General features: G+C 40.4%; 1 protein-coding gene across 5 annotated transcripts; it reads right to left on the reverse strand.

Annotated features, from left to right (window-relative positions):
• Window positions 1-189: 189 nt before the first annotated feature.
• Window positions 190-24,065, reverse strand: arhgef25b (Rho guanine nucleotide exchange factor (GEF) 25b). 5 transcript variants are annotated; one of them, XM_020086301.2, is made up of 17 exons: window positions 23,930-24,065; window positions 22,662-22,767; window positions 10,028-10,350; window positions 9,824-9,928; window positions 6,523-6,650; window positions 5,649-5,715; window positions 5,325-5,428; window positions 5,026-5,095; window positions 4,268-4,357; window positions 4,073-4,165; window positions 3,762-3,812; window positions 3,595-3,672; window positions 3,307-3,498; window positions 3,042-3,222; window positions 2,754-2,959; window positions 2,519-2,656; window positions 190-1,038 (listed from the first exon to the last, which is right to left on the reverse strand). In XM_020086301.2, the coding sequence occupies exons 1-17, from the start codon at window positions 23,990-23,992 to the stop codon at window positions 955-957; spliced, it is 2,079 nt and encodes a 692-aa protein (XP_019941860.2). In that variant the 5' UTR covers window positions 23,993-24,065; the 3' UTR covers window positions 190-954. The 5 variants fall into 5 exon arrangements, with proteins under 5 accessions (XP_019941860.2, XP_019941858.2, XP_069372904.1 ...); XM_020086299.2 differs by having other exon boundaries at window positions 190-1,059; XM_069516803.1 differs by lacking the exons at window positions 22,662-22,767; window positions 23,930-24,065 and adding an exon at window positions 20,161-20,521.
• Window positions 24,066-24,859: the final 794 nt, after the last annotated feature.

A 24,859-nucleotide genomic window follows, 5' to 3' on the forward strand; every position in this document is an offset into this window, starting at 1 on the left:
TCCACTAGAGGGTGCCGTTCACCAATGTTTTAAATGTTGTGAAATAGTTTTTGTGCAAGGATCAGATTTAAAGAAAAGGACTTGGACCAAACTCCCCAGAATTGATTTATGAAAATAAATAAAATCATTTCAGAAAAGAAAAGGCAGTGAAAACAACACACACAAAATAAACAAGCCAGAGAAAATAGATCAGCAGAGAAACATCAGTATGTCTTTTTATTTCTGTGTATCAGGACATAACAAGTCATAGTTGAACTGATATGATTCCACATGAGAGTATTTACATTAAAGACGACAGTGACTTATGAGCACCTCGTTTTATCTTTGTTGCCTGTTTCTTCTTTCCGCTTGATTTTGAAACGCTTTGTTTGTGTTTAGTTCAGATAACGCTCTAACAATGGCTGGATTAAAATAGCGCACCATTGGGGAAACACAAGCTATTTGTTGGTCTTGAGGGAATTCACAGACACACGAAACAACCCATATGGATTCAGATCCCACAGGGAGGCTGGAATCTATGGTCGACCAGTGAATTCAAGGACACAGTCATTTGAGGACAGAGAGCATCACTGTGAGCCCAGTTCTTTGGGAGAATAAAGTGGATTTGGTCCCTTATGAAAAATATTATCTATTACAAAAATAATCATGGGGGAAAATGTACTATGAACTATATTTTCACATTTCATCTCATGTTATTATCTGTAGATGTGTACATGCAGAGTATGCAGAATGGACAAAAGCCTAGATCAGATCCAGATCTGCCTTCAACACAGATGTATCTGAAGAAAAACCTGCATGGAAGGAAATGTGGGACATGATGTGAGGACACTGACACCTTGATGACTTCTGTACAGGAGCGAAAGAGTCAAACAATGCTGACAAAGTGCTCGGTAGCTCAATCCAGGCACTCCTTCTCCACGAGGGTAAAGTGAGTTCATGGGTCATAACAGGGTGTCACTGCTCGCTCTCTGTGAGCCGGTCCAGGTTGTTTGGTTGATGAGCTGAATAAGTCCGGCCCCCGGCTTTAAACACGGTTGCCTGTAAGTGAGCAGTCACACACTGAGAGGAGAAAAAACAGCAATACATTTAATATTTCCACGTATTCTCATGAAACGGTTTAACCAGTGGATTGAACATTGACATAATTGAAAGCTTCCATTGCATTACCCATATTATTCAAAACTAAACATTAAAAATCCTAAATACTGTATGAATTTGATCATTTGTCCTTTTTTTGGCCACCTGAGGGCAGCAAAACAAGCTGTAAAGGCAACTTTGACATGTGAAAGTAAGTCCAATATTAAGTCTGCTTTTAGCTCTGTTTTTGGTCTCCACCGGATACTTTCAAAGCTAAATGCTTCACTATGTTCAGCGGCAAGTTGTCTGGTTTTAGGTGATGAGCAGGTTTACTGGGTTTATAGATTTTGTTTCATGTAAAAGAATTGTCTTTGTGCATTCATCACATTGGGCAATAGACACTTGATACGTTGTTGATAATATTGATTATCACAGCTTTAAAAGGCGTGTGTACAAACACACTTTTGTTCTTCTCCAAAGCTGACATGCACCTCATCAATGTTTGTTTGACGCTGTAACTACTGGTGCTGGATTTTACTTCAACAATAATAACAGTATCTATCAGATACTGGAAAAAGTCCTGCTGTTCAGAAACAGACAGTGAGTCAGAAAAGTGTAAGAAAGTCTTGAGGAGTGAGGGATCAACACCTCAGATGAGTTTTAGGTAAAAAAGTTAACGTGTTTGTGTGTCTGCACATATATACAGTCTATGGTCTGCACCCAAAGCCGGATGAAAATGCTGCAGACCCAAAAACACCAAGAGGGAGAAGAAAGGACGAGAATGACTTTGTGGAATCAGGCCAGATAAACCTGATTAATTGGTGCTCTGTGATCAAACTGTTTCCTCCTCCTGGTGGAAGTCTGGGTGTAAAAGATAAAACCGCAGGTCACTTGGTTTTCGTAAAACGAAGCGACTGAATGATACCGGACCACAGGTTAAGTCATCCAAGTTTTTAAATCCACGCAGAAACAACAACAGGATATCTGACAAAGGCAACCAGAGTCATTTCCCCTCATCATCTGAGATCATGACGACAAACTGCCTCAGGCTGCTGCCACAAAGACAACAGCTCCACTGATCTACACAAAGGGAAACCCAGTTTTGTACTGCACACAGAGTACACCCAACAGCATAACAATGATTTTCAACTTCCTCTTAGAATGGGTAGTTTGGATTTGTCTGATAATACTGTTTTGTTTAAAAACGACATCTAACGCATGTTTAAAGATAAACTTAACATTCACATGTTCACCGTTCTTTGTGGGTGAAAAACCACTGATCACTCCCAGTAATGATGTCACCAGCCAGTAAGCTGCTCTTCAAAGGATGAAACCTCGCTCACAGAGTTTATTCAGTCAGTGAATGACCTGAACTGTGTTCACCTGAACTACTCAGTTTCTGACTGATGTAAAATGATGTTAATGTTTCAGACTGCTGTACCTGCAGGCTGTGTGGGCTGCAGGGAGCCACACCATTGATCCCGCGGCCCTGTGTCCCCTCTGTGCTCAAACTAAGCTGCTGGTGGGAGGAAAGTGGCAGGTGAGCTGCTCGAGGTGTCACAGCACAAGGATTCGAAACCTTAACACAGAGACAGAAATCAAATAAAGAAGATGTGAGAGAAAGAGAGACGCATGTTTGCATGTGAATGCTTAAAGTAGTACTGCTGTACACTCACCACCTTGCAGGCAGGGCTGTGTTGGGGTGGATGCAGAGAGGGCAGGGAGGTGTTGTAAGACAACAGGCAGGGCTGCTGACGTCGGTCCATGGATGCTGACAACTGAGGTCCCAGACCAGATGCTGACATGGATGGACACTTCATGTTTCTGCCCAGACTGTTCGACTTGCTTTCTCTGCGCTGGTACTCTATCGGGGACTGAAGGGCTACAGAGGACAGGAGGAGAAGTCAATTCACTCATCAATCCAAAGTCTGAACTTCTATTGAGGAAACACTGAGCTCTGGTACCATTTAGAAAGTTCCTCTGAGTCTCTAAGATCTGGACCACGTCACTGAACCAAGCCAACTGTATTTCTGGAGAGGATGCCTGCATGATGAAGCGCGCCACGCTGCCATCGTTCCCCCGGGAGGTCAGGACCAGACAGCATGGATCGTCTGCTGAGTGCTCATCCACACCCAAACAGCTGACCTGCAGAGTGCACACAGGAGTTGTGTTAATCATTGAGAAAACAGTGTAAACCAAACATGAATACAAATGTAAAGTTACTCTTACCTTGATGCTGTTTTTAAAAGTGTACCCCGGCAATAAGAAGCCTTTTTTCTTATCGATTGGCTCGCTGAAGATGACTAGCTGCTCAAACAGGAAGACCCGCCTCTCCCTGGCTCTGGTCACGCAGACACTTTCCTGCTCGCTGACGGAGAAGGTGTCCTGCTGGAGCAGCTTCCCCTGAGCTGTGATTTTACCCTGAAACAACATGTGTGTCACCAACACTGTGAGAGATCCTGGATACATGTTTAACTGCTGATGAGAGATTTATAAATTCAGATTCAGTTTTTTCACCTCGAAACCTTGAAGCCTGCCGACATTCATCATATCATTACAGCGTTTTGGCACGAAACACATCACCTCCACAGCCCTCTGAGGGAGGAAGTTGGATGAAGGGAGAATCAAAAAGTGCAAACAAGATTTGGCTACAAAGAAATATGCAGTTCACAATTAACTTTTACCTGCAGCTCCTCAACATCCCTTCCTGCTTTACTGTAGTACTTCAGGAAGTCCTGCAGATGCCAAGCAAAGGGAGGATTTTATTTTGAAATTTGTGTGTGTACATCATTCATGAGTTCCAAAAGGCATTTTGTGAGGTGTCACTGGATCCTGTAAAACTATACACAACCTAAACAACCTTATATAAATCAAAAAAAAACTATTATCACATGATAGGACTGGTGTCAGCATGTGTAGTAAAAATACTTGGATGTATTTATATCATGTTGCAGTGCCATGCATGCAGAGTCATAGTCATGCTTAACAACCAAACCTTCAGCAGCAGCTGATACTTCATGATCCTCTGAACAGGTTTGATGAGCAGGTCATTGAGCTGCAGCCTGTGACCCAACTGCTGCCTGAGATCCTGTCAGGAAAAAAACAGAGAGAAAAGTGTTCAATCCATAAAACTTGAGAAAGTCTTTAAGGAGCTCCAGTAAGATTTACTGTGGTAGAAACGTTTACTCACCTCAAAGAAGGTCTCAATGTACTCAGAGACAATGTGCTCTGACTTGGGTTTGTTCTGACAGTAAACCACATACATGTGAAGACGCCGCTCCTGGAAATATAAAACGGATAAGCAGGTAATGTGGCAATGACGATTATACATATCACACAGAGAGGGAATAAACTCTCTGAACTCTGAATGTCTTAATTTCCTCAAAGTTTTGTTGTTTCCTTTTCCACTGAAGAGTTTTCTGGAAGTTTTTTGTTTAATCGGGAGCTCTGCTTCATTAAACCCATTTTAATTTGCTGTTAATTAGGCATGCTACACTTCACTGACTGGAGTGGGGATAGAAAAGCTGAGCTCAAAAGAGATTTGTTGTGGATATTTGTTTAAAATAGTATTTTTCAGTGTTAAATACTGAAGTCTAATGACATATAATGTGAAATAAAACATAACATAAATAACAATATGTTCATGGTGGGTGTGAGCTTGGACATCCTGTTATTCCAGCTCATTTTTCGCTCTCAGCTTGGTCTCTGTGGAGCATAGTTGTGCTGATTTACAGCTTTGAGAGAACTTTAGTCAAACCAGAGTGATTACAAGACCTTCTATTCTGCAGCTGCACCTGCAGATGACTGATCTGTAAGATGATGACACATCTGGATGACAGGGGGCTTCACACACAGTTAGAGCTCTGAGCTGAGAGACACCTGCAACCTTCTGGTTAAACTCAAAACAAGCAAGGTAACAAAAGAAAGAACCTTCTCCTCCACACTCACATGTTTGATGAAGAGCTGGGCCAGGCTGTCTGGATCACCCACACACTTCTCCAGCTCTCCAAGGAAATAACTGTGTGACACGAAGTACAGGCAGTCAGACAGGAACAGTCATCCAACCAAAAAACATACACACACATAGAGGCAAGAAACCAACAGCCACAAGGGACGTGACACACACCAAACCATCATGAAACATGAGGAGGTCGGAATAATAAAGTGTAAACTGTGAGACATCGTTCAGATTCAGAGGAAGTGAGAGGGGAAAAAGACGACAGAGAGAGGAGACATCACTGACTCACTCTTTATGCCAGTCATAGATCTGGTGGATGTTTCCAAACACAATCCTGTCCTTCCCCTTCATGTCCTCTGGAACCCCCTGACTGGCCATGCTGGTCATGTAGCCCTACACGTACAGACACACACAGACACACACACACACAGACACACACACACACACACACACACACACACACACACACGTGTCAATAATCCCATCATCACATCAATTTCCATAGAGAAAAAAATCTTGGACATGAATTTTGTATTGTAGAGTGTTATTAATTAAGGAGTCAGAGATTTAAATGTCATGAACAGATGATTCGAAACTTTGTTGAGAGACACACCTGCACTATGAGTCCAAGATCGTCCACATACAACCTCTCTGTCTCTATTAGCTCTGTGAGCACGTATCTGAAATAGATATTTTAAAACCGCTAGTCAGAGATGATCAGGCAAAATCAAACCAGAAATGTACATACTCAGAAATGTGCCAGAATGAGACGAGTTGAGAAATACAATAAACAGTACAGTAAAAATGAAACTGCAGACAGCAGCTGGTTACTGCATGCATCGCTTTATGTTATCGCCAGTTACAGATGAATCCCTGACCCCACGGCCAAAATAAACCTCACACTGAAATCCTAACCCTACACAAGCCCTGGTACACGTGGGTTCTGTCATTTTGTGTAGGTGCTCAAGCCCCAGGATTGGCTTCTATAACTAGCTAAGCATAAAGTCAGGAATACAGGGAGATAGCTAGCCTGACCAAAAGCATCTGAAGCCTCCTAACCAACACATTACTGTAGATCTAATTAATCTTAAACTTAAAGAAGTGATAAAATAACAATTTGGGGTTTTATGACTTATGTTATGTGTTGGACTATTTCTTGACCAGTGCTTCTGGCCAAGAGATAGAGTCATATATAGCCCCTGTTACACCCCAATTTGTATATTCTACATTATGGTAGTTTTAAAAATGTAATACTCAAGATATCTTGTGTAAACTTAAGAGTTGCTGGTTGGCAGATTTTGTTGTGTTGTGTAGCTGTTTCCCTATTTCTATTTTCCTTACACTAAAGCTGAGCTTATCTAACATCTACTGGTTCAAGCATCCCATTTTACTGTACAGACGTGATAGCATGGCATCAATATTCTCCTCTAGCCCTCAGCAAGAAAGTGAAACGATTGTTGTTCTTAATTGTGGAGTTTGGCCCCTACATGCTCTTCTCTAAGGCAACGTTTCTCTCCTCTTCACTGTCCACGGTGGCAGACCACTGACTTCCTGAGTCATCAGTCACAGCCCAGCTGTCCTCACCCTGGAGAGTGTTGATGCTGGATTTTTGACTCTGAAACACAAAAGCAAGATGGAACATCTTTCAGTAATTAATCAAGCCTGTGTCTCAGTGGGACCTGGTTACTGTGTCTCCATCCCTGCTTGCTACTGCACAGACTCCGCCTCCAAATGACGTCTTGCAAAAAGACATGGCTTCATTTCTGTGTTGTCGGAGGAAATTGGAACACTTGTCCATTTTTATATACAGCCTTTCATCTATACTGTTAAAGATCTAACCAGTCGTGAGGCATGTGGCCCCTTCTGTAAGAGTAGCGTTGAGTTAGGGCCCCTTGTCCTGTTTTAGAGGTCAAATGATCTAAAAATGCAGCGAACACATCTGTATCAGTATGAACTATGTTAGAATGGCACATAATTATAATAATAACTCGAGTCACAGAGCCAGATTTTCTGCATGTGACTTTTGACACGTACTAATACTTCTGTATACTTAAGAAGGACTTTGTATAGTGTAGTATAGTATATTCAAAATGTGGTATTAGAATGTTTACTTCAGTAAAGAAGCTTTGTTCTTCCACCAGTGCTGAGAGGTTGCAGTGCAGAGTGAGGCCTGACCACTGGGTGTCAGCTACACACTCGTATATAATTGTGCTTCATCATCTGTTGGCCAAGCCAGCACACATTTGTGGAAAAATAAGAAGATGCAAAGGTCTTAATTCACATCAGTGGTGCAATTTTGCTGATCCTTTTTTGGAACGTCGTGCCACCCACTAAATCTCGAGTAACCTGAGAGTAATGATCACTTTTTAATGTGTCTCCATGTCGCCGAGGAGACTGTTGGGCAAAGAAATTTGGATGAGTCGTATCAGGCCTGATGGATGGAGGCAAATAATGAGCAACACTTGCAAAATTCGTAGATTCGTAAAAAAGAGGTCGGGGTAATGAGAGTAGTTATATAACAAATACATCTCCTCACCTAAAAGCAGTATAAACTCATGTGAATTTGAGTGTAATCCTCTTGACATACTGTCGTCTCGCCACATTTTGTTCTCTACCTCGGTGCACTGGATTATAATCCTTCTGTGGAGGCAGTTTGTAGGTCAAATATGCTCTTTCGGTTTATTTTAACCTTTTTTTGCAAGGCCTGTATTTTGAGTTGACTGTTCCTGTCCTCGCTCAGCAGCCACACACATTCTGCCTGCATGTGAAACAACATCTGAGCTTCATTTCAAACTCCATCTTCACTCTGGTTCTCAACTGAACACCATTAAAGCAGCTGAGCGTACTTTGTGTTTGCTCTTTAATGTTGTTTCCTCTCTAACAGCAATTTATCCTCTGAAAACCACGAGAAGGTTAAAGGAATAGTTCAGCATTATAGGAAATATACTTGCTTTTGTTTATTCACCACCACTCTCACATCTGTACCGTCACTGGAGCCAGCAGCCAGTTAACTTAGCTTAGCATAAAGACTAAAATCAGGGGGAAACTCACCTATAAAATGCATTAATTAACATGTAATCCAGTTATACAAATAACCACAGTGCAAATATGAAAATTTGCTGTCACAAGTACTTAGGAGATGATTTATTTGTTTATTTATGAAATAGTCTTATAATTATTACCTTATTAGTATTTTTTAGACCGAGGCTATTGTATAGATTAATCAAACAAGGTATACCATGTTATTGTGACTTCATGTGGTGTTGGAATGATCAGAATATTCACCTGAATGCCATCTCGAGTCCAAACACATCACAAAGTCAAGTTTGGTCCTCAAGTTGTTGACATCATCACTTAGATCAATTAATGCAATTTTAGAGTCAGCTCTAAATAGTAGCTTTTAATTAGTAGTAATTAGTAGCTTCAAAGCAGATGAACACACCAATGTCAGAACAATGACTTCACACCTCAGGGAATGGATCCTTCCCAGGAGCACGTGAATGCACCATTAATTCCCTGTTTCCAGCACTGACCCTACCGGAGGTAACATATTGACTGTACAGACATCATCATGGAATCAATCTTCTCCTTTAACCCTCAATAAGAAAGCAAATAAGTGCATTCCCTAAACTGTCAAACGATTTCTTCAAAGAGTTGAGAAGTTTCTCTATTCACAGTGACCTGAGTAGCACGAAGGGAAGGAGCCAAACTAAATATGAAGCTGAAGTTGTCTATGACATAATTTCATCCCAACAGACTGTTTGACCGAGAACTTTACAAGTGAGAACAGTCATTTATCAAGCAGACTTGATAGATGAAGGGATTTTTTTAAATCTCTAAACCCAGTTTCTACTTATCAGTTATGTAAAGCTTATGAAACCTGACTCTGTCATCCTTTGAGGATAATTGTACACCATCCACAAACCTGTTTCTCCCCTTGCCTGCTCGCCTCTTCTTCTAATTTCAGAGTAAACTCCTCACCCCCAACCCTGACCCTGTTTCAGCCTGTTTCACGCTGCTTGACTATAGTTGATTACTTCCAGATGCTGTCTACAAAAGCCCACAGGAGTGATTCTACTCACCACAGACTTTCAAAGAGTCAAAGTACTCCAGTGTTGGGTTTCCAGAAAGAAGTGCTATGTGCACATGTGTGTGTGCTTGTGTGTGACTACACACACAAAATTTGAGAATACGATGTGCTTATTTGGGACATTGGTGGAATTCAAATGATGTGTGCCAATAAGAGTCATTTCACATTTTAAAAAAATGTTGGTTTGAATAATGAGATTAAATTACTCAATATATGTTCCAAACAGAACGTCCACAGCTCAGTATCCTGTTCAACAACCAATAGATACAAATAAATAACAGTATTATTTTTGTATAACAGAGTTTCTCCACAGCCCTGGTGCCAGAACCTGGACCAGTGGTTTGGGACCACTCTTATGCATGCTATGGTAATAGGACAACTTGTAAAATGATTGCCACATACTCAAAGTATGTTAATTAATCTTCTTTTTTATCGAAAAAGAGATACTTCAGTATCTACTAAGAGACCTCTAACCATTGACCGTGTGTGTGTGTTGGGGGGCTCTCACCATCTGTTGAGTGATACAACAAGCACAACTTGCTGCAGATTTTATACATCACCATTTTCAAATGACCATTGTTTGTGCATGATGGCATTGTGGGGGTTTGTTAGTGCATTGTGTCAGTGAGGGTCCTCACAGGACGGACGTATGTGGTGGGTGCTGAATAGAATAGAATTGAAAAGAATCGAGCCATTACCAGACTCTGCGTTTCTCTGCCTTGCAGGAGGTGAGATGCATGGCTCTGACAGGACGGCTGTGCGGGAGAAGAAGCTGCTGGACTCGACAGACCGTCTCCCCACATCTGTAACATTTTAAAATAAATAGCCTTTAGAAACAAGCTGTTTGAACGTATTTTGACATTATGAATAAATGCACATTTATTTATTTGTGTTAACTATACCGTGTCTCCGGAGGGGAGGATGCTGTAGTTAGTGTGTGGTTCCAGAGGCCTCAGCTGAGCCACATTGTGGGAAAGAAGCAATGGTGGCTGCTTCCCGTCTGCCTTGCACATCTGCTTGTCAGATTTTCCTGCTCCTCCTCTGGCATCAGAGCTCAGTTTGCGGACAGGGTTGGTGAGCCACTTCTTCAGAGCGCTGACAGGGTGCCGTGATCCTCCAGACGAGGAGTGTGAGCAGGGGCTGGAGTTGCCTGAGGCGTGGTGGGGCACAGGGCCCGCTGATGGGGTGATACTACCGTCACTGCCCGCCACAGAGTACGACTCTGCTGCAGAGAGAGACAGAGGGGGGGGGGTTGAGTTTTAATACAGCAGCTAATTGTGGGGTACATCCTCTAAGGTCAGATGCTTCAGACAGATTTCTCCACAAAAATGTTGTTCAATTTCCTGTGTTAAGCTCTAACTGTAACTTAAGTAGCTGCAGCTACTGTACCTACCAGACCTAAATTATAACAAACACAAACACTGCTCTCATGAGAAAGGATTCATTAGACTGGAAATCTTGGAATACGGTTAAACCATTCACATTTGTTAAAAGAAAATCTAGTTATTTGTATCCCTGCTCTTTTCACAATTTACAGATTCACATTCACAACTTTATTGTGAAAATTTGTATTGCAAAATAGTCTTTATGCAGCTGAGTTGCAGTTTGATATTTAAAGTGAATATGGAGAAAAAAAACTGTATTCAAGTTTGAACAAAATGTACTTTCAAGTATAAAAAGTAAAAGTTTTCATTACGCAGCAAAATGGCACCTATTACTGTTATGTTACTATGCCCAATAATATTATTATCATTATTTAGTTTTATTATCATTATTTAGTGTTGTATTTGGTCAAGGTGAAGCTAATTTAATATCTAACTAAATCAAATAGTTAAATATTTGTAATCCATCTACTTTGAAATTGTACCTACAGTGACAGCAGTACGTGAGTAGTACATGTATTTGCCAAGATTATTTTCCACTCGTTATTCATTATAATAATTTTTCCTGCACTATGCAGTTAAGAAACACTGAATTACACTTTCAAATTATGTAGTCTTTACCAAATGTGGTGAAATTTATCTCAGCTACAACTACAATGTGCCAAAATTACAGTGTGGAAAGTGACTCCAGCATTTAAAGGAAACACTCAACCAAACTGACCTCATTCTACATCTCAAGCTGGACCAGCACTGGAGCTGACAGCCTTTTAACGCTACAGCTGGATCCTGTTTCCCGCTTTAGGTCTGTGGGTTGTGGAAACTGGTACCTAATCCTCAGCCACACTGTTTTAATCAAGCACCCGCACACTAATATTTCACTCTGTTCTGCTGATCATAGCAAAGTGGAATCTTTCGGCAGACCCACTTTGTCAATTTGGACACCTCCCAGAAGCTGCTATTCCCTGTCAGCACATTTATGTAAGCTGTGATTATAATAACAAGGAGCCAGTGAAAATCTGGGTCAGTCATTTGCCAAAACTGCCTGATACAGCCATTAAACAAGACCCCACACTGACAGTAACATACTGAGTGATGTGTTTTCTTCCTGTTCCATTTCATTTCTTCTATTTGATGGGAACCAGTAAAACCTCCCTAATTTAAAACATTACACAAATACCACATTCACTATTCATGACAGTAAAGCTTTTATTGTGATGCTTTTATTCAGTTCTCGTGTGTTTGCTGGTTCCTTAAAACTCACAGTCAGAAAAAAATGTCTTCTACAAAACAATCTAGACATTTAAAGTAGGCTGGATTCAAATCAGACTGCAATTAAACTAATTCACTGTCTGGTGCTTCACTCATGCAGTGACGCACACTCATTTCAGTAATGGGTTGATTAAGAGGTGAGAGAAGAAGGTCAGGGCGTGTGAGTGTGTGTGTGTGTGTGTGTGTGTGTTTTTGTGTGTTATTATATCCGGAAGGAAACCAAAAAGCATAGCAAATCCCACTAAAACTCATAATAGTCAACCTGCTGATGACACTAGAGCAGGAATATTTAATTAAAATTTAAGGAATTTAAAGAGAACCAAGCAAATGTCATAATGTCTGACTAGTATTGTATCTATATATATTGAAATATATATAAAAGTATGTGTGTAATCAACAATTGACTTCTCACTGTCTCCTCTCCCTTCTCTCGTCTCTCCCTGATGTGTGTTACTCACTCACCAACTTCTGTCAGAATGCTAATCAGAACTCACAGATTTGATTGGCATCACAGGAAATGATTTACAACACATGCAATTGGTCTGCGAGTTTAATGAGCAGCTAAACCAGTGCTGTAAAGGCTAGAAAAGAAACACCTGTTCAAATATGAACTGTGAGAGAAAAAGCCAGGGGATTTTAGGTATCATAAGGATTCATCCTGAGTATGGAACAAGTTATTTTACCCTTGACCAAAGCTCTAGATCTCCCAGTCAACATTGTCATCCCTCACTACTATGTGGTTAAAAACACAAAAAATACAAGGCTATGTGTCAAGAAAATCTGTCTCGGTGTGTTCCGTTGCCTCTCCTCTGTATTTCCTGGTATTTCTATTTTACTGAAGGATCATAAATTCCCTTCATGCAGCCGCTACAAATGTCCAAATATACTGCGTTTTCTCCCGGAGACAACCATCAGGTCTCCCTGTTTTTTTAAATCTCTCAAGGTATCAAGGTCAGGCCACACAGGAGCACTAACGTTCGCCTTACCATCGGTTGAAATTATCGCACACCTCACTGTAGACCTTGTGCATCACCACTTCCTCTGAACTGACCCTTAACAGTGTTGGTCACTGGCGTCCAGATCACTGCTGAGCTGAGCGCCTCAGCTTGTCATGTTTGTTTGAGATGATTATGTAATGTGTCATTTTCCCACAGAGCAACAGCTGGACCATCATCCCCACTGCAGGGACTGTCACCAGTGTATGCAAGCACGCATGTGGAGGATGCATCCGCACATGCAGGCCTCATCAACATCGGAATTATATTTTACAAATATCGTGTTTGTGTAAATCTATATAGTCAATAGTAAATGTAAAAATTATCAAGAAAACATTTTCTGTGACCACTGTGATGCCTCGGTGAGGCTGATTTGTGTGAGACTTGTCAGCCGTGGAGGTGGTTTCACATGCAACACAAATTCTCTGGCTGCTTATTGGCTCACACAACACACCTATCCACATCGAGCAAGATGGCAGCAAACATGAGTGAGTGGTCAGTGAACCTGACCATAATCCTGTCTTTTGCACCGAGGCATCAGCATCTCAAACACAACCAGCAAATTGTACAAACCTGCAGCTTGACAGACTAACAAGATTAGAAACAAACACATTTATGAAATTGAATAGGTTGTTTGTTTGGTTTTACTGGAGCTCATTTATGACAGAAAAGGAAAAACCTCCCGGCTTTACTTTGTTTATTTTGTGATTCTCAAAATTACCACATGAAAGCTGTAAACTTCCACAAAATCCAAAAAGAAAAGGATGTAAATATTGGCGCATCTGTTCTCCTTGTGTCTTAGACCTGCAGGTGTTCAAATCATAGACTGTATATAAAGAGGACATGTTAATTTCCTCACACCACATCCAAAAATGAGGCCAAAATACCCTGGTTACGAAAGCTGCCATCTTGTGCATTTGGAGCCAGAGTCTGTGCAACACTGATCGGGAGGATGGAGCCGTGGAAGCAAGGTCCCATCAGTACATATGCTCGACCAATCATGAGTCATCTCAGCTGTCAATCATGATGTTTCACCCATTTTTAAAGCGTCAAATAACTCATTAAAACCAATCTAACTGGAGACATGAACACTTGGACATACATCAGTGTGATAAGAACTCCTACAGTGATAGAAACCATCTTTGAAATTTTTTTTATTTGATGTGTACCTTGACGTTTTAGTTTGGCTTTATGACCGACACTGCATCCAGGTACAAGGTGGCAATTGAGACAGTTTGGTTTCCTTTGAGCAGTCATGTAATCCATCTTTGTCTACAGTCTATGGACCAAATATTTATTTTTGCAACTTTTTCTGATGAAATAATCCAGTTGCATTCAATTACTGAATGCTCTTCTTTCTAAAGTGTCTGAGTAGCTAATTTTAACTCTAATTAAATATTTTTAAATTGGTTAGCCATCTATCAGTAAAGTGACACTTTGTCAAATAGAGTAAGACTTTGTCGACGTGAAGTGAATTAATGAGGAATTACCATTTGTTGCAAAACCACAATGTGTAAATGAATTGGATGGATATAATTACTTGAATGCTACACAAGTTATCAGGCATGTGTACATGTACATACAGTTAAGAGTCACATTATAAAAATAAACCGATCTTATAATGTCGGGTGTATAATGAGAAGATTGTTCTCATAGAGTACATTTGTGTTTATCCGGCACTGATAGAAGAGAGTACTGCCTCCATGACCTACTTTACATCACGCTGTTAAGGTGGTCTCGCTCTCTCTCTCCTGCCCCCCCTCTCTTTCCCTCACTGGGAGACAGTTAACTACGTCTCCCCCCTCACATCCATAGATGGTCACAGGCAGTAACAGCAGGAGTTATTGAGATGCTGTTGGACTGCTGCTTCGAACAGCACGATGACACCAAGTATAAGCATGACTAAAGCCTTCATTTGTGTGCCACATGTATACAGGAGCTGAATATAGGTGTAGCTATATATAATGGTTGTGGACTATATTGTATTTTTCTTGTCTCAAAGTGCATTACAATACAAGTCACATTCAAAAACACATTCATTCAGCTCTTCTTGGGTTCAGGGTTCCCCAAGGATCCTCCAATATGCAGACTGGAGGAGCTGGGGATTGTAGCACCGACACTCTGTTTAGTAGATGACTCACTCTACCACCACAGCTACCTACATCATGTGCATGTTGATGGATGAAATCATCATTACTGTTGTAAGATCCAGTCAAAACGTCTGCTTTACTTTCTGTTGAAATACTGCCAAGAACAATACCTCTCAGTCTACAACACTGTCATCCCCAAAACTACAAATCAGCCACTTTCACATCTTCCACATGCATTCAATCCTGAGAATTGGTGCTCAGCTTTATCAATCAGGAAGGATGACAGACTAGTATTAAAGACACACGCACGTGCAGTCACATGCACAAATACATAAATATCTCACCTTGCTTGCTCAAATGATTTCATTCCAGACTTTTAGTATTCAGCATGAGTGTGAAATGTGTGAAGGGAACTAGCTGTATTGCCTTATATTTCCGTCAGTTAGAAAATGCTCAGCAAAAAAGTTGGAAATGGAATTTAAGCTTGAACAAGATCTCTACTACTTTGATGCAGCTATTTCTGCAAACAACTTTTTCTTTATAGTAATTTGCCTGAATTGCCTGGTAAAAGGTTGTGTGACCTGTGTGACGTCCGTCTAAATGTCCTTCTCTGATGTCACTTGAGGCAGCATTGGTTAAAGTACAAGTGAGAAAATTAAAACCTTCTATGGGTGATAAAACAGAGGCAAGCTTACTAGAAGGCCTCAGTAGCCGAGTCCTCATTTCTGCAAAGACTAGGAGCCCGAGGCCACTCCAAGCACCTGAATCTCCCATATCTACCTGCTATCGAGTTGCATTATGGGTAATGTAAGCAATAGATTTTGAAAGATGGCCCCCGACTCTGTTGCCTCGACTTTGATCCTGTCTATGATGAATCTGACAATGTTGCAGGAGTGCAATCTAAATTTGTGGAGTGCTTTTAAAATATTGCAGCAGCTGAATGCTAATGTAACTGGTTATATATTGGTCAGCTGTCACTATTACTTTACTATGTGATTCACATACCAGTCATTTCAAAGTGCATTTCATTATTCTATTAACATATTGTGCTTACATGATATGGATAACAGTGTTATGCCTGCTCTGTTTTCCCTCTTTTTTAATTTCTTGGATCAGACCAGTGATTATCTCTCTGATCAGCAAGACTTTACTGGGCCAGTTGTTTTTGTTCTTAAACAATGACAGTAATGATTATGATTAACATCCTGCATATTGACAAATGACCCAGTTTCGACAATGTTGGACATGCACTGCTCACGCCAGCACTTCCTTTTTCCCACACCACTGCAGGCTGCTGATGTGGGCTCTCAGTCGTACACTGTGGTCACTTTTAGCTTTTTTATCTCACGCCCCAAAAAACATTGTTGTTGAAGGTCTGAGTCCTAAGTGAAAAAACAGGATGCATCACAGAGCTGGAAAAACTAAACAGAAGACCAGCATCTACCCTAACGACTACTAGATGTAGATTTTAAAAATGTATGCTTGCTTTGCATTAAACTGTTTAGTAGCCACTAGGAGGCAGCACTTTAAACTGTCAACATAACCTTAACAATAATAAGAATAATACATTTTATTTATAGGCGCCTTTCATGGCACTCAAGGTCACCTTACAAGGCAGAGATAAAAACAACAACAAAAAAACAATGTATCCTACACAGCAACATCAATTTTATCAACTTTAAGTCATGTGACTGGTCACCTGGTGAATATGAGTCTCAGTGTCCTACAGGATATACAGTATATAAAATATCTTAAGCTGCTGAAAGCTCCACTGTGTTGAACAGCAGGTTGCTAACTTTGTATGATATTTGGTGTTGAGAGCAAATGTACAGCAGACAAACAATGAGCTGCAACACACTCGGCACAGAGTGTTTGAGTGACAGGTCACACTCACTCACACTCAAGCTATTGCTTGGTCTGGAATTAAACTCTGACATTTGGACATAGCAAGGGCACATTCTTTGATATTTATATGCATGTGTGTGTGTGTTTGTGTGTGTGTGTGTGTGTGTGCGTGCATGTCTTTACTTCTATTAATCTGTATTGATAAAGTTGTGCATCAGTCCTCAGGATTCAATAGATGTGCACGATGTGAAAGTGGCTGATATGTAGTTTTGGACAGTGATGTGGACTGAGAATTTATTTTACTTGGCAGTATTTCAACAGGAAGTGCAGCAGACCTTTTGAGCCCAAAATGACCGACTCTGATGACAGTGATGATGATTTCATCTCTTAGAAATGTTATAATGTGTATTTTATGTTCAATACATTATGTAAAGCAATTCATCTGCCTTTAGGAGAAGACTGAGTTGTTTGTGTCTTTTGCTAGTCGGGGACGCAAGACCATATCTATAGTTGACCACTTCTTTCAAGGATGTTACGTTTTCACCTTTGTCAGTTTGTTTCTTTTTTCTAGTTTGTTTGTCTGTTTGTTTGTCAGCAGGATTACACAAAACTACTGAACAGATTTCCAAGAAACTGGTACATGGGTCAAGAAAGAACACATTTTGAAATGGATTCAGACAAAGAGGCAGATCCAGTAATTCTTTATCACTTTCTTTTACATTGCCAGGGTGTTTTTTGACATTTTCACCAGTATCCCTTGGAGTATTTCATGGAACTTGATGAAAAATATCAGGCATAGATATTTATATATATTTATGAGTGTGTGCAATTTGGTGTGGACCCAAATAAAAATGCGGATAACAGAGCTAAATGTGGTTTCATAAGGGATAAGCTTTATTCAACTACTGTACATTAACAATTAGGACTAGAAACCTGCAACTACCGTGTAACTGAAATAATGTAATGTGGCCTTGAATGAATTTCAGGGGACTGCTGGGCCTTGGCAGAGGCATGCACTCTACTGAGTGTGATTCTAGTTTTGTGATCTGATTCAAATCAAGTTCAGATCAGATCAGTCAGTCCTATGGTTCCAAGACAGTATTCAAGCATGCAACAATCAAATACTAAAGTGCAAATTGCCGAACTTGATATGTAGCCTACCTACTTTTGTGCTTGTTAATCATCAATTTACCAGCAAAACGTCAGACACACACACACACACACACACACACACACCTGTCTCTCAGTTGTAAAGACACTGACATAATGTATTCCCTTGCCCCTTACCCTAATCTACCATCACAACTAAATGCTTAACCCAAGCCTAAACCTTACTCTGACCCTAACCTGAAAACCAAGTCCTAACCCTCAAACAGCCCTTTGAATATGTGAGGACCAGCCAAAATTTCCTCACAATATCAAAATGTCCTTACAATGCTGGCGTTGAACCAAAATTAGCCCTCATAACTACAGAAAGACAAGCACACACATACACACTGTTGGGCTAGTGGACTATTATTCATGACAGTTTTTGAGCCAGAATGACGTGTATTTATGAAGACAGTGACATTGCATCAGGACTTGTAAATACATTTCTAATCAAGTTTCCCAAACATACTTTACCTTTATAAATAATTGTTGGACCTTGAAATAAAATAAATCAACTGAAAGTGTGAGGGAAGGACTGCTAAATGAAGGTGTTATTATGAGGAAGTCTTTTAGGGAGTAGAGGAAGATCAGAAACCTGAAAAAACAAAGGAGGAAGTTTGATTTCACAAAAGAACAACTTGCAAGAAGAATGAAAACTGACAACGTTTTAACAGCAACACTGATTTCACATCACACAGGCAACGTGCAAGAGATGTTCCATTAAGCTTGTGAACAAAGGTGAGAAAGCATCTCAACACATGGCTGTTTTCATTTTCACATTTCACAAGTTTATTTCTAAGGTGTGTCAGAGCTGCTGAGTAATCACTCCCCGAGCAACTGGAACAACAGAGGATTTAAGGGTTGTGGCAGTAATGGGACACACTGTGTATACTGTTTGTGTGTGTGTGTGTGTGTGTGTGTATCTTTGAACTTGTGTATGTGTGTACAGCTGCCTTTACACTACAACAGTGTCACACCCACTTTCACCCAGTGCCACACATGTGTATCTACATAGAACAGCAAAAACACATCTGATATGAAAAAAGCAACTGATAAAAGACATCCATCCCACCATTCATCCATCATCTGTACCATTTTAATAAGTGTTGCACAGAGGCTGGAGCCATTCCAGGTTACATTGTGCAAGAGGCAGAGTCGAACCTGGACAGGTCGCCAGTGAATTGCAAGGCCAACATACAAACAACCATTCACATCTATGGTCAATTCAATGTCTCCATTTAACCTAACCCCAATCTGCATGTGTTTGGACTGTGGGAGTACAGCGGGACAACTTCAAACTCCACACAGAAAAGCCCTGGCAGGATTCGATCCAAGGATGCTGTGAGGCAAAAGTGCCAACCACTGCATCACAGGGCCGGCCCAGGTATATATGAATAATAATAATATAGAGTTAAGAATAGATACATGTAATGTCCAAGCTGTTGGTTAAGAAGGAAAAAAGATCTGACACCAACACTCATGTCTTCATCAAGTACCACAATCAGTCTTGGACTCGTGTCAATGATGCAGATACAACTTTTTGTCCAGTGCAGATAGATCATCGATCATAATAAATCTCATAATTACAGAGACTCACTGACTCTTGTGTTTGACAACAGATCCAGTTGAGACTCAAACACATCTCTATGGAACATGAATCGCTCTCTGGCTGCTCTTGTTTTGTCTACAGCTCCCTCTCTTTCCAAACACAGACTGAAAATTGGATGTAAGTCAAAGCTGAAGATAATTTGTAATAGTAACTCTCTGCCTCGTCTCCAAGTGTACACAGACAAAACCATCCAACAGTTGCATTTCATGCAGTCATGCAAACTTCACATAAAGGAATAATCCACTGTTTCCACCTCTCTTTCCCTTTCATAATCAAGGTGATCTACATCAGTATGAAGCACAAATTTCAAAAACAGTGATGGTATCCCCACTTCAGAGCTCCTGGGATAGCAGAGTCAATATAGTGTCTCAAAAAAGAACACCAATGTGTGAGCATGCTAACACTTTTTTCAGAGGTACACTTGTTTGGCTGCTAAATGTGGCTGAGGCAGTTGCTCACGGTAGCATGTCAGCAGAATTAATACAGGGATGCTCTGGCTTTGAAAGGTCCTACAAGAAAAGGAACCTGAGTGCATTGCATAACATTATAAAACCTCATGTCTGCAACAGCTTTGGAAAGACATCAAAATAAGCTGATATACTAAATGTGTATAAAAGTGAAAAGGACAAAACTTGATTTATTCCTCAGTCAACATCTATTGTAAAAGTCCTCCAGAGGAGCAGAGCATCTACGTACCTCTGACTCGGACACTGCAGCAGCCACATTTGCTGAGCAGTTTTCTGAACAGGTGCTGACACCCACACCCTCGCTGGTGGTGACCCCCTCTCATGATGATCCACTCCTGCTGCAGGACCCGAGACTATCAGAAGCAGGCATAGCGCTGGACGGACACATACACAAGCACATGCAGACACACTATTCCTGTGGTAATCCTCAAATGAGATGAGAGAGAAAGTGCACAGAGAACAGCTCCACTGTCATCGTCCAAATCGAATGCTGTCACTATCCCATGATTGGAAGACAAGCAGCAGAAAACCACAGCCTTTCTGTGTGGTCAGATAGTGGGCAAAGATTATGAGAGGGACCAGAAGTAAGTGAGGGAGCAACAGAGGAGGCAGGGAAGGGGAGGAGCTGTGATGAGGGAGGGAGTGGTGACTAGCGTGCTGCTGTGCCAGCATCTGTTTCCCAGCCCCACCTCCTCTCATTTATCCCTCCTCCCTTGCTGTTCCCCCTCCCCTCCATCTTCACACATCCCTCATCAGCTTACCCTCTCTTCTGCCTACAGTCAATGAGCAATGAAACACAAGCAGACTTCATATCTACAGATTCTATCTCTAGTCAGTGTCTTGTCATTGGAAATCTTGGGTGGAACCATGGAATCTAGAAAAATTCACGGTCCACTAAGGACAAACCCTTGTTGATCCCTTAACTTTTCATTTAGCACAATTACCAAAGTTTGAATTTATCCAGTGAAATGTCAAATCTACTAAATAGGTCAGCATCACATTTTTTACAGATACCGTATTCATGGTCCTCACTGGATGAATGTACAAACCTTTCCTCTAGCACCATCATGAGGATGGCATTTGTGTTTTAGAGAGGAATGTCTCAACAACTAATGGATGCATTGTCACAATTGGGGACCACCAGACTGTCTATCTAGTGCCATCTTCAGGTCAAAAGTTTGATTATTTTATTGATTATGATTATTAGTTTATGAACAAATGCTGGACCCTCACATCGAGGGGCCCTCAAGACAAGAAATAAGGGATCAATACTTGATTAAAATGGAGGGGAGGAATGTGACACATGAAAAAGGTTTACTGTTCAGTTACTTTTCCATTGAATCCATGGAAATAACGTCAGTAAATAAGGTTTGAAGTTGTTTTTGACAGATTTTGACTGAGAAAAAAAAGAAAAGAAAGACAGAAAAAATTTAAAACATTTCTGCAAAACATTTGACTTGTGCTGGGTGGGTTTTAACTTAACTAGTTACCAAAAATCTGTAATGTGAGCACAAACACTATGAAAATCCTCCTGTGTTTCTCTGTAAGTGATTCAATAAAACCAAATGAAAACAGATTCAGTGACTTAGCTGACTCTTACACTCAGATAATAAATAATATACATGTAGGTTAAGGACCATCTGCTCTTATCAACAAATCAGTTGCCTGCTCACTTTTGTCACCACAGGTACCAAAGCTTTCCCTCTGCTGCGGACAAGCCAACATGTGGAAATATTCAACACAAACATCAAACTGAGCTGGCAGGATGGAGGCAGGCCGATTTAATCTCAAAGCAAAGATTAAGTATTCATGACTGGATGATCTTCTGAGCACAGCTGTCCAGGCTCGTGGCATCAGGTTGTTTGATTCAAGGAGATTTATGGATAAACTCATTCGAACCCAAACATGGACAAAGTCAGTGAAAAAAGAGGACAAAAAACAAAGCAGAGAAGAATTTGTCTCTAATAAAGCTGCTGTTTTTATAAGACATGTACACACACACACACACACACACACACACAGATAAGTGCACAGTCCGATCATAGGTTGACCAACACAGCGGTGGAATCTCAATCCACCAAGGACAGATTACAGCTATAAAAATAACAAAATGCTCTTGTTCTCTTGGCCATCGAGTTAAGCTTTTAAAAACACTGTAAAAATGATGATCTCTGTGAGCTGAAACGCGCTGATCCCTCCACAATGTAGGATTACTGCACGCGCATGCATGTGTATATGAGCGTACACATGCCTAATTAGTCAATTTTTTTATCATCAGGAGGAGGTCAATTATTACTTTGAGTATTTAAAGTCTTAAATCAGTCAATTATTTTACGTTTTGTGTGCAAAGTGCAGTGAAGTTACTTTTCTACTTGAGTAAAAATAAGTAGGTACTAGAAGTACTTGCCAAGTCTATCCTACTCCCTCATGCAAAAGGCACTGCATCATAATGGCTGAGTCTTGGAACTGGCCTCTTCAGAATCCATTTCTGGTGTTTCTTCACTGAGGGTCTAATATTACCTGCCTGCTGTGATTGGATCAGTGAACCAATTTCCCTCTTGTTATTAGTAAGTTGACTGAATAACACAATGTTTGTAAAAAATTAAGTGGAACAGAAAGTACAAATATTTGCTGATATATGTAGATGTAGTGGAGTAAAACTGAGTTAGTGTAGATACATGACATACTTAAGTCCAGTTACAAAGCAAATATAGCAGATAAAGTCACTACCTTCACATCCTGCAGCAGCACTGGATTTCCTGGCCCACTTAAACTGCGTCCTGGTGTCCTGGTTGTTTTCATCAGTCAACAGTTTCTCCCGGCTGATGTCTGAAATCTTGCACACAAGACAGACACGAGTAAGTGACTGAAGTTTAAAAGCAAAATTATTTGAGGATGAAATGTTCAGATTCTGGAAGACGGTCACCTCTAACCTCTCCAGGGTGTTTGAGATCAAGCTTTCTGACTCGCCTGTTACACTTACTCTGAAAGACTGGGCCTTACTTCAACTAAAACACAACCACTATTAGCCAGGCTTACAGCAGACAAAGAAATCATTGTCACATTGTGATGGAAGCTCACAACTTTAGGTTCTGATGGATCTTGAAATTGTATATTTAGATTTGTCGACTGCTAGAAAACATGAAGGAAGTCAGTTATAAAGGTTTTGTACTCACCCGCAAAAACCTTTTAGAATGATATACTGAAAACAGGGAGTGGGTGGGTCTGTGTTTTTCGTGTGCATGTGTTTTTCAATATAATAAACTTTACATACTTTAGGTCAGCATTTAATTCTTGCTCTTTATGCATTTTAATGTGCATGATGGGTGATGGATGATTAGTGGTCAGACACTAACAGAGCAGACAAAGTGATAGAGCTAATTATACCACTCCTTCACTCTGTTTCACCTCCCTCTTTCTCCACCCTTCTCTTTTTCCTATTATTCTTCAGTCCGAGTAGTTTCTTATCTTATCTGAGGAATTTCTCTGACAGGACAAAAGTGATTGGGAGACAGCACAACATCCAATAGGTTCAAAGAAGACAAAAAATAAAAAGAATAAATGGTCAATGTTACATTAAAGGTGACTTCTAATGTATAAAACATGAATACCCAAAAGGTCAGGGGATGTATGGAAGAAAGGTTTTTCAGCTCTATTCTCATGGATTTGCACTGAAAACTTGAAAAAGTAGAGTACTGCCTTTCATAACTAATTATTTATTATTTGTGTATTTCTTATTGTTAAGTTTATTCTAAAATGCTCTAGTTCATACAATCACAATTAATCATGTTAATATTGCATTAAAATTGATAACATTTTACACTACACACAGAGAGAATAGTTTTACAAACAAATGGTTTAAAAAAGCTGACAACAAACAGTCAGCCTACAATAGCCCATTAGACTCTAAGTTACATTTCCCACAGTGTTTGTGGAGCCACATGATAAGTTTGTTATAACCATTTGAACAATGTTGAATACATGGACCAGACACTCACTTTATCAACCCTGTATCCCAGAAGCTGTTCGGTCCTGCCTTGCACTTTGGCCAACGTCTTCATCTCTTGATTTTTTTTTCTGCTCCTCTTGATTTTGTCCTGATGTGGCGTCCTGTTTCTTCACCTTAAGGTTTTAAAATCTGCCTCATTCTTCTCTCTTCATTAAAGCATCCATGCCTAATCCTATAGTCCTTTGGTAATATATAGGATTTAAAAAAGGCAAAAGTGGAAAGGACTTCAGAGAACTAACAACTCTGCTATCCTGCTGACTGTCCAACTGAAGCACAAAAAGAGACACATTTTCACTTCTTCACCAGATCCTTTTCTCCTCTGGGCAGATGAGGACAGCTGGTCAATTGCAGGGTCATCTGTCCTCAGGCCTCTCTGAAAAAAGGCTATGTGAGGGACAGGTCCGGTCACGTCCCATAGACTCATTTCACTCTGTGTCCAGTCCCAAAGTAGGAGCTTCAAGTAACTTATTATAATAGAGCAGACCCTTTTATACCACCTAAATCTCTCTCTTTTTGTTGTTATGTATTTTTAAAATGAGAACCTTTCTTTCGGCATCCTTTAATATACGAGATTTATCCTAGACACTTTAAAGAACTAAGATTCAGATTTAAATCATATTAATATAGTTTGTAAATTTGTGATACTACGACACATATAACCACTCATCAGATTTACCCTAATGGGACGGCATTATAAAAACTGAAGTCTTAGATCAGAGCATGTGAACAGAGAGAGAGAGATCCCCATCCTGTGGAAAATCTGAGAAGTACCATCACAGCCTGAACTGCCACTGTTCTTCTGCAAAGAAGTTTGGTTGCTGTTGCTCTGATTTAACTGAATTGGAATGGATTGAATTGGTACCTGTATCTGTTCAGAGCACCTTAGTCACCCCTGATGGGATTTGACTGCTTGTCAGTC

Source organism: Paralichthys olivaceus, chromosome 2 (assembly GCF_024713975.1).
Source record: "Paralichthys olivaceus isolate ysfri-2021 chromosome 2, ASM2471397v2, whole genome shotgun sequence".
Classification (NCBI taxonomy): domain Eukaryota; kingdom Metazoa; phylum Chordata; class Actinopteri; order Pleuronectiformes; family Paralichthyidae; genus Paralichthys; species Paralichthys olivaceus.

Excerpts from the sequence above, each read along its gene's own strand:
- arhgef25b (XM_020086299.2), bottom strand. The coding sequence starts at position 23,992 with ATGAAGACGTTGGCCAAAGTGCAAGGCAGGACCGAACAGCTTCTGGGA. Across the intron at positions 10,351-22,661 it reads TGCTGCTGCAGGATGTGAAG|CAGAGTCGTACTCTGTGGCG; the intron begins GTAGTGACTTTA and ends CTCTCTCTGCAG. Across the intron at positions 2,657-2,753 it reads ACAGCCCTGCCTGCAAGGTG|GTTTCGAATCCTTGTGCTGT; the intron begins GTGAGTGTACAG and ends CTCTGTGTTAAG.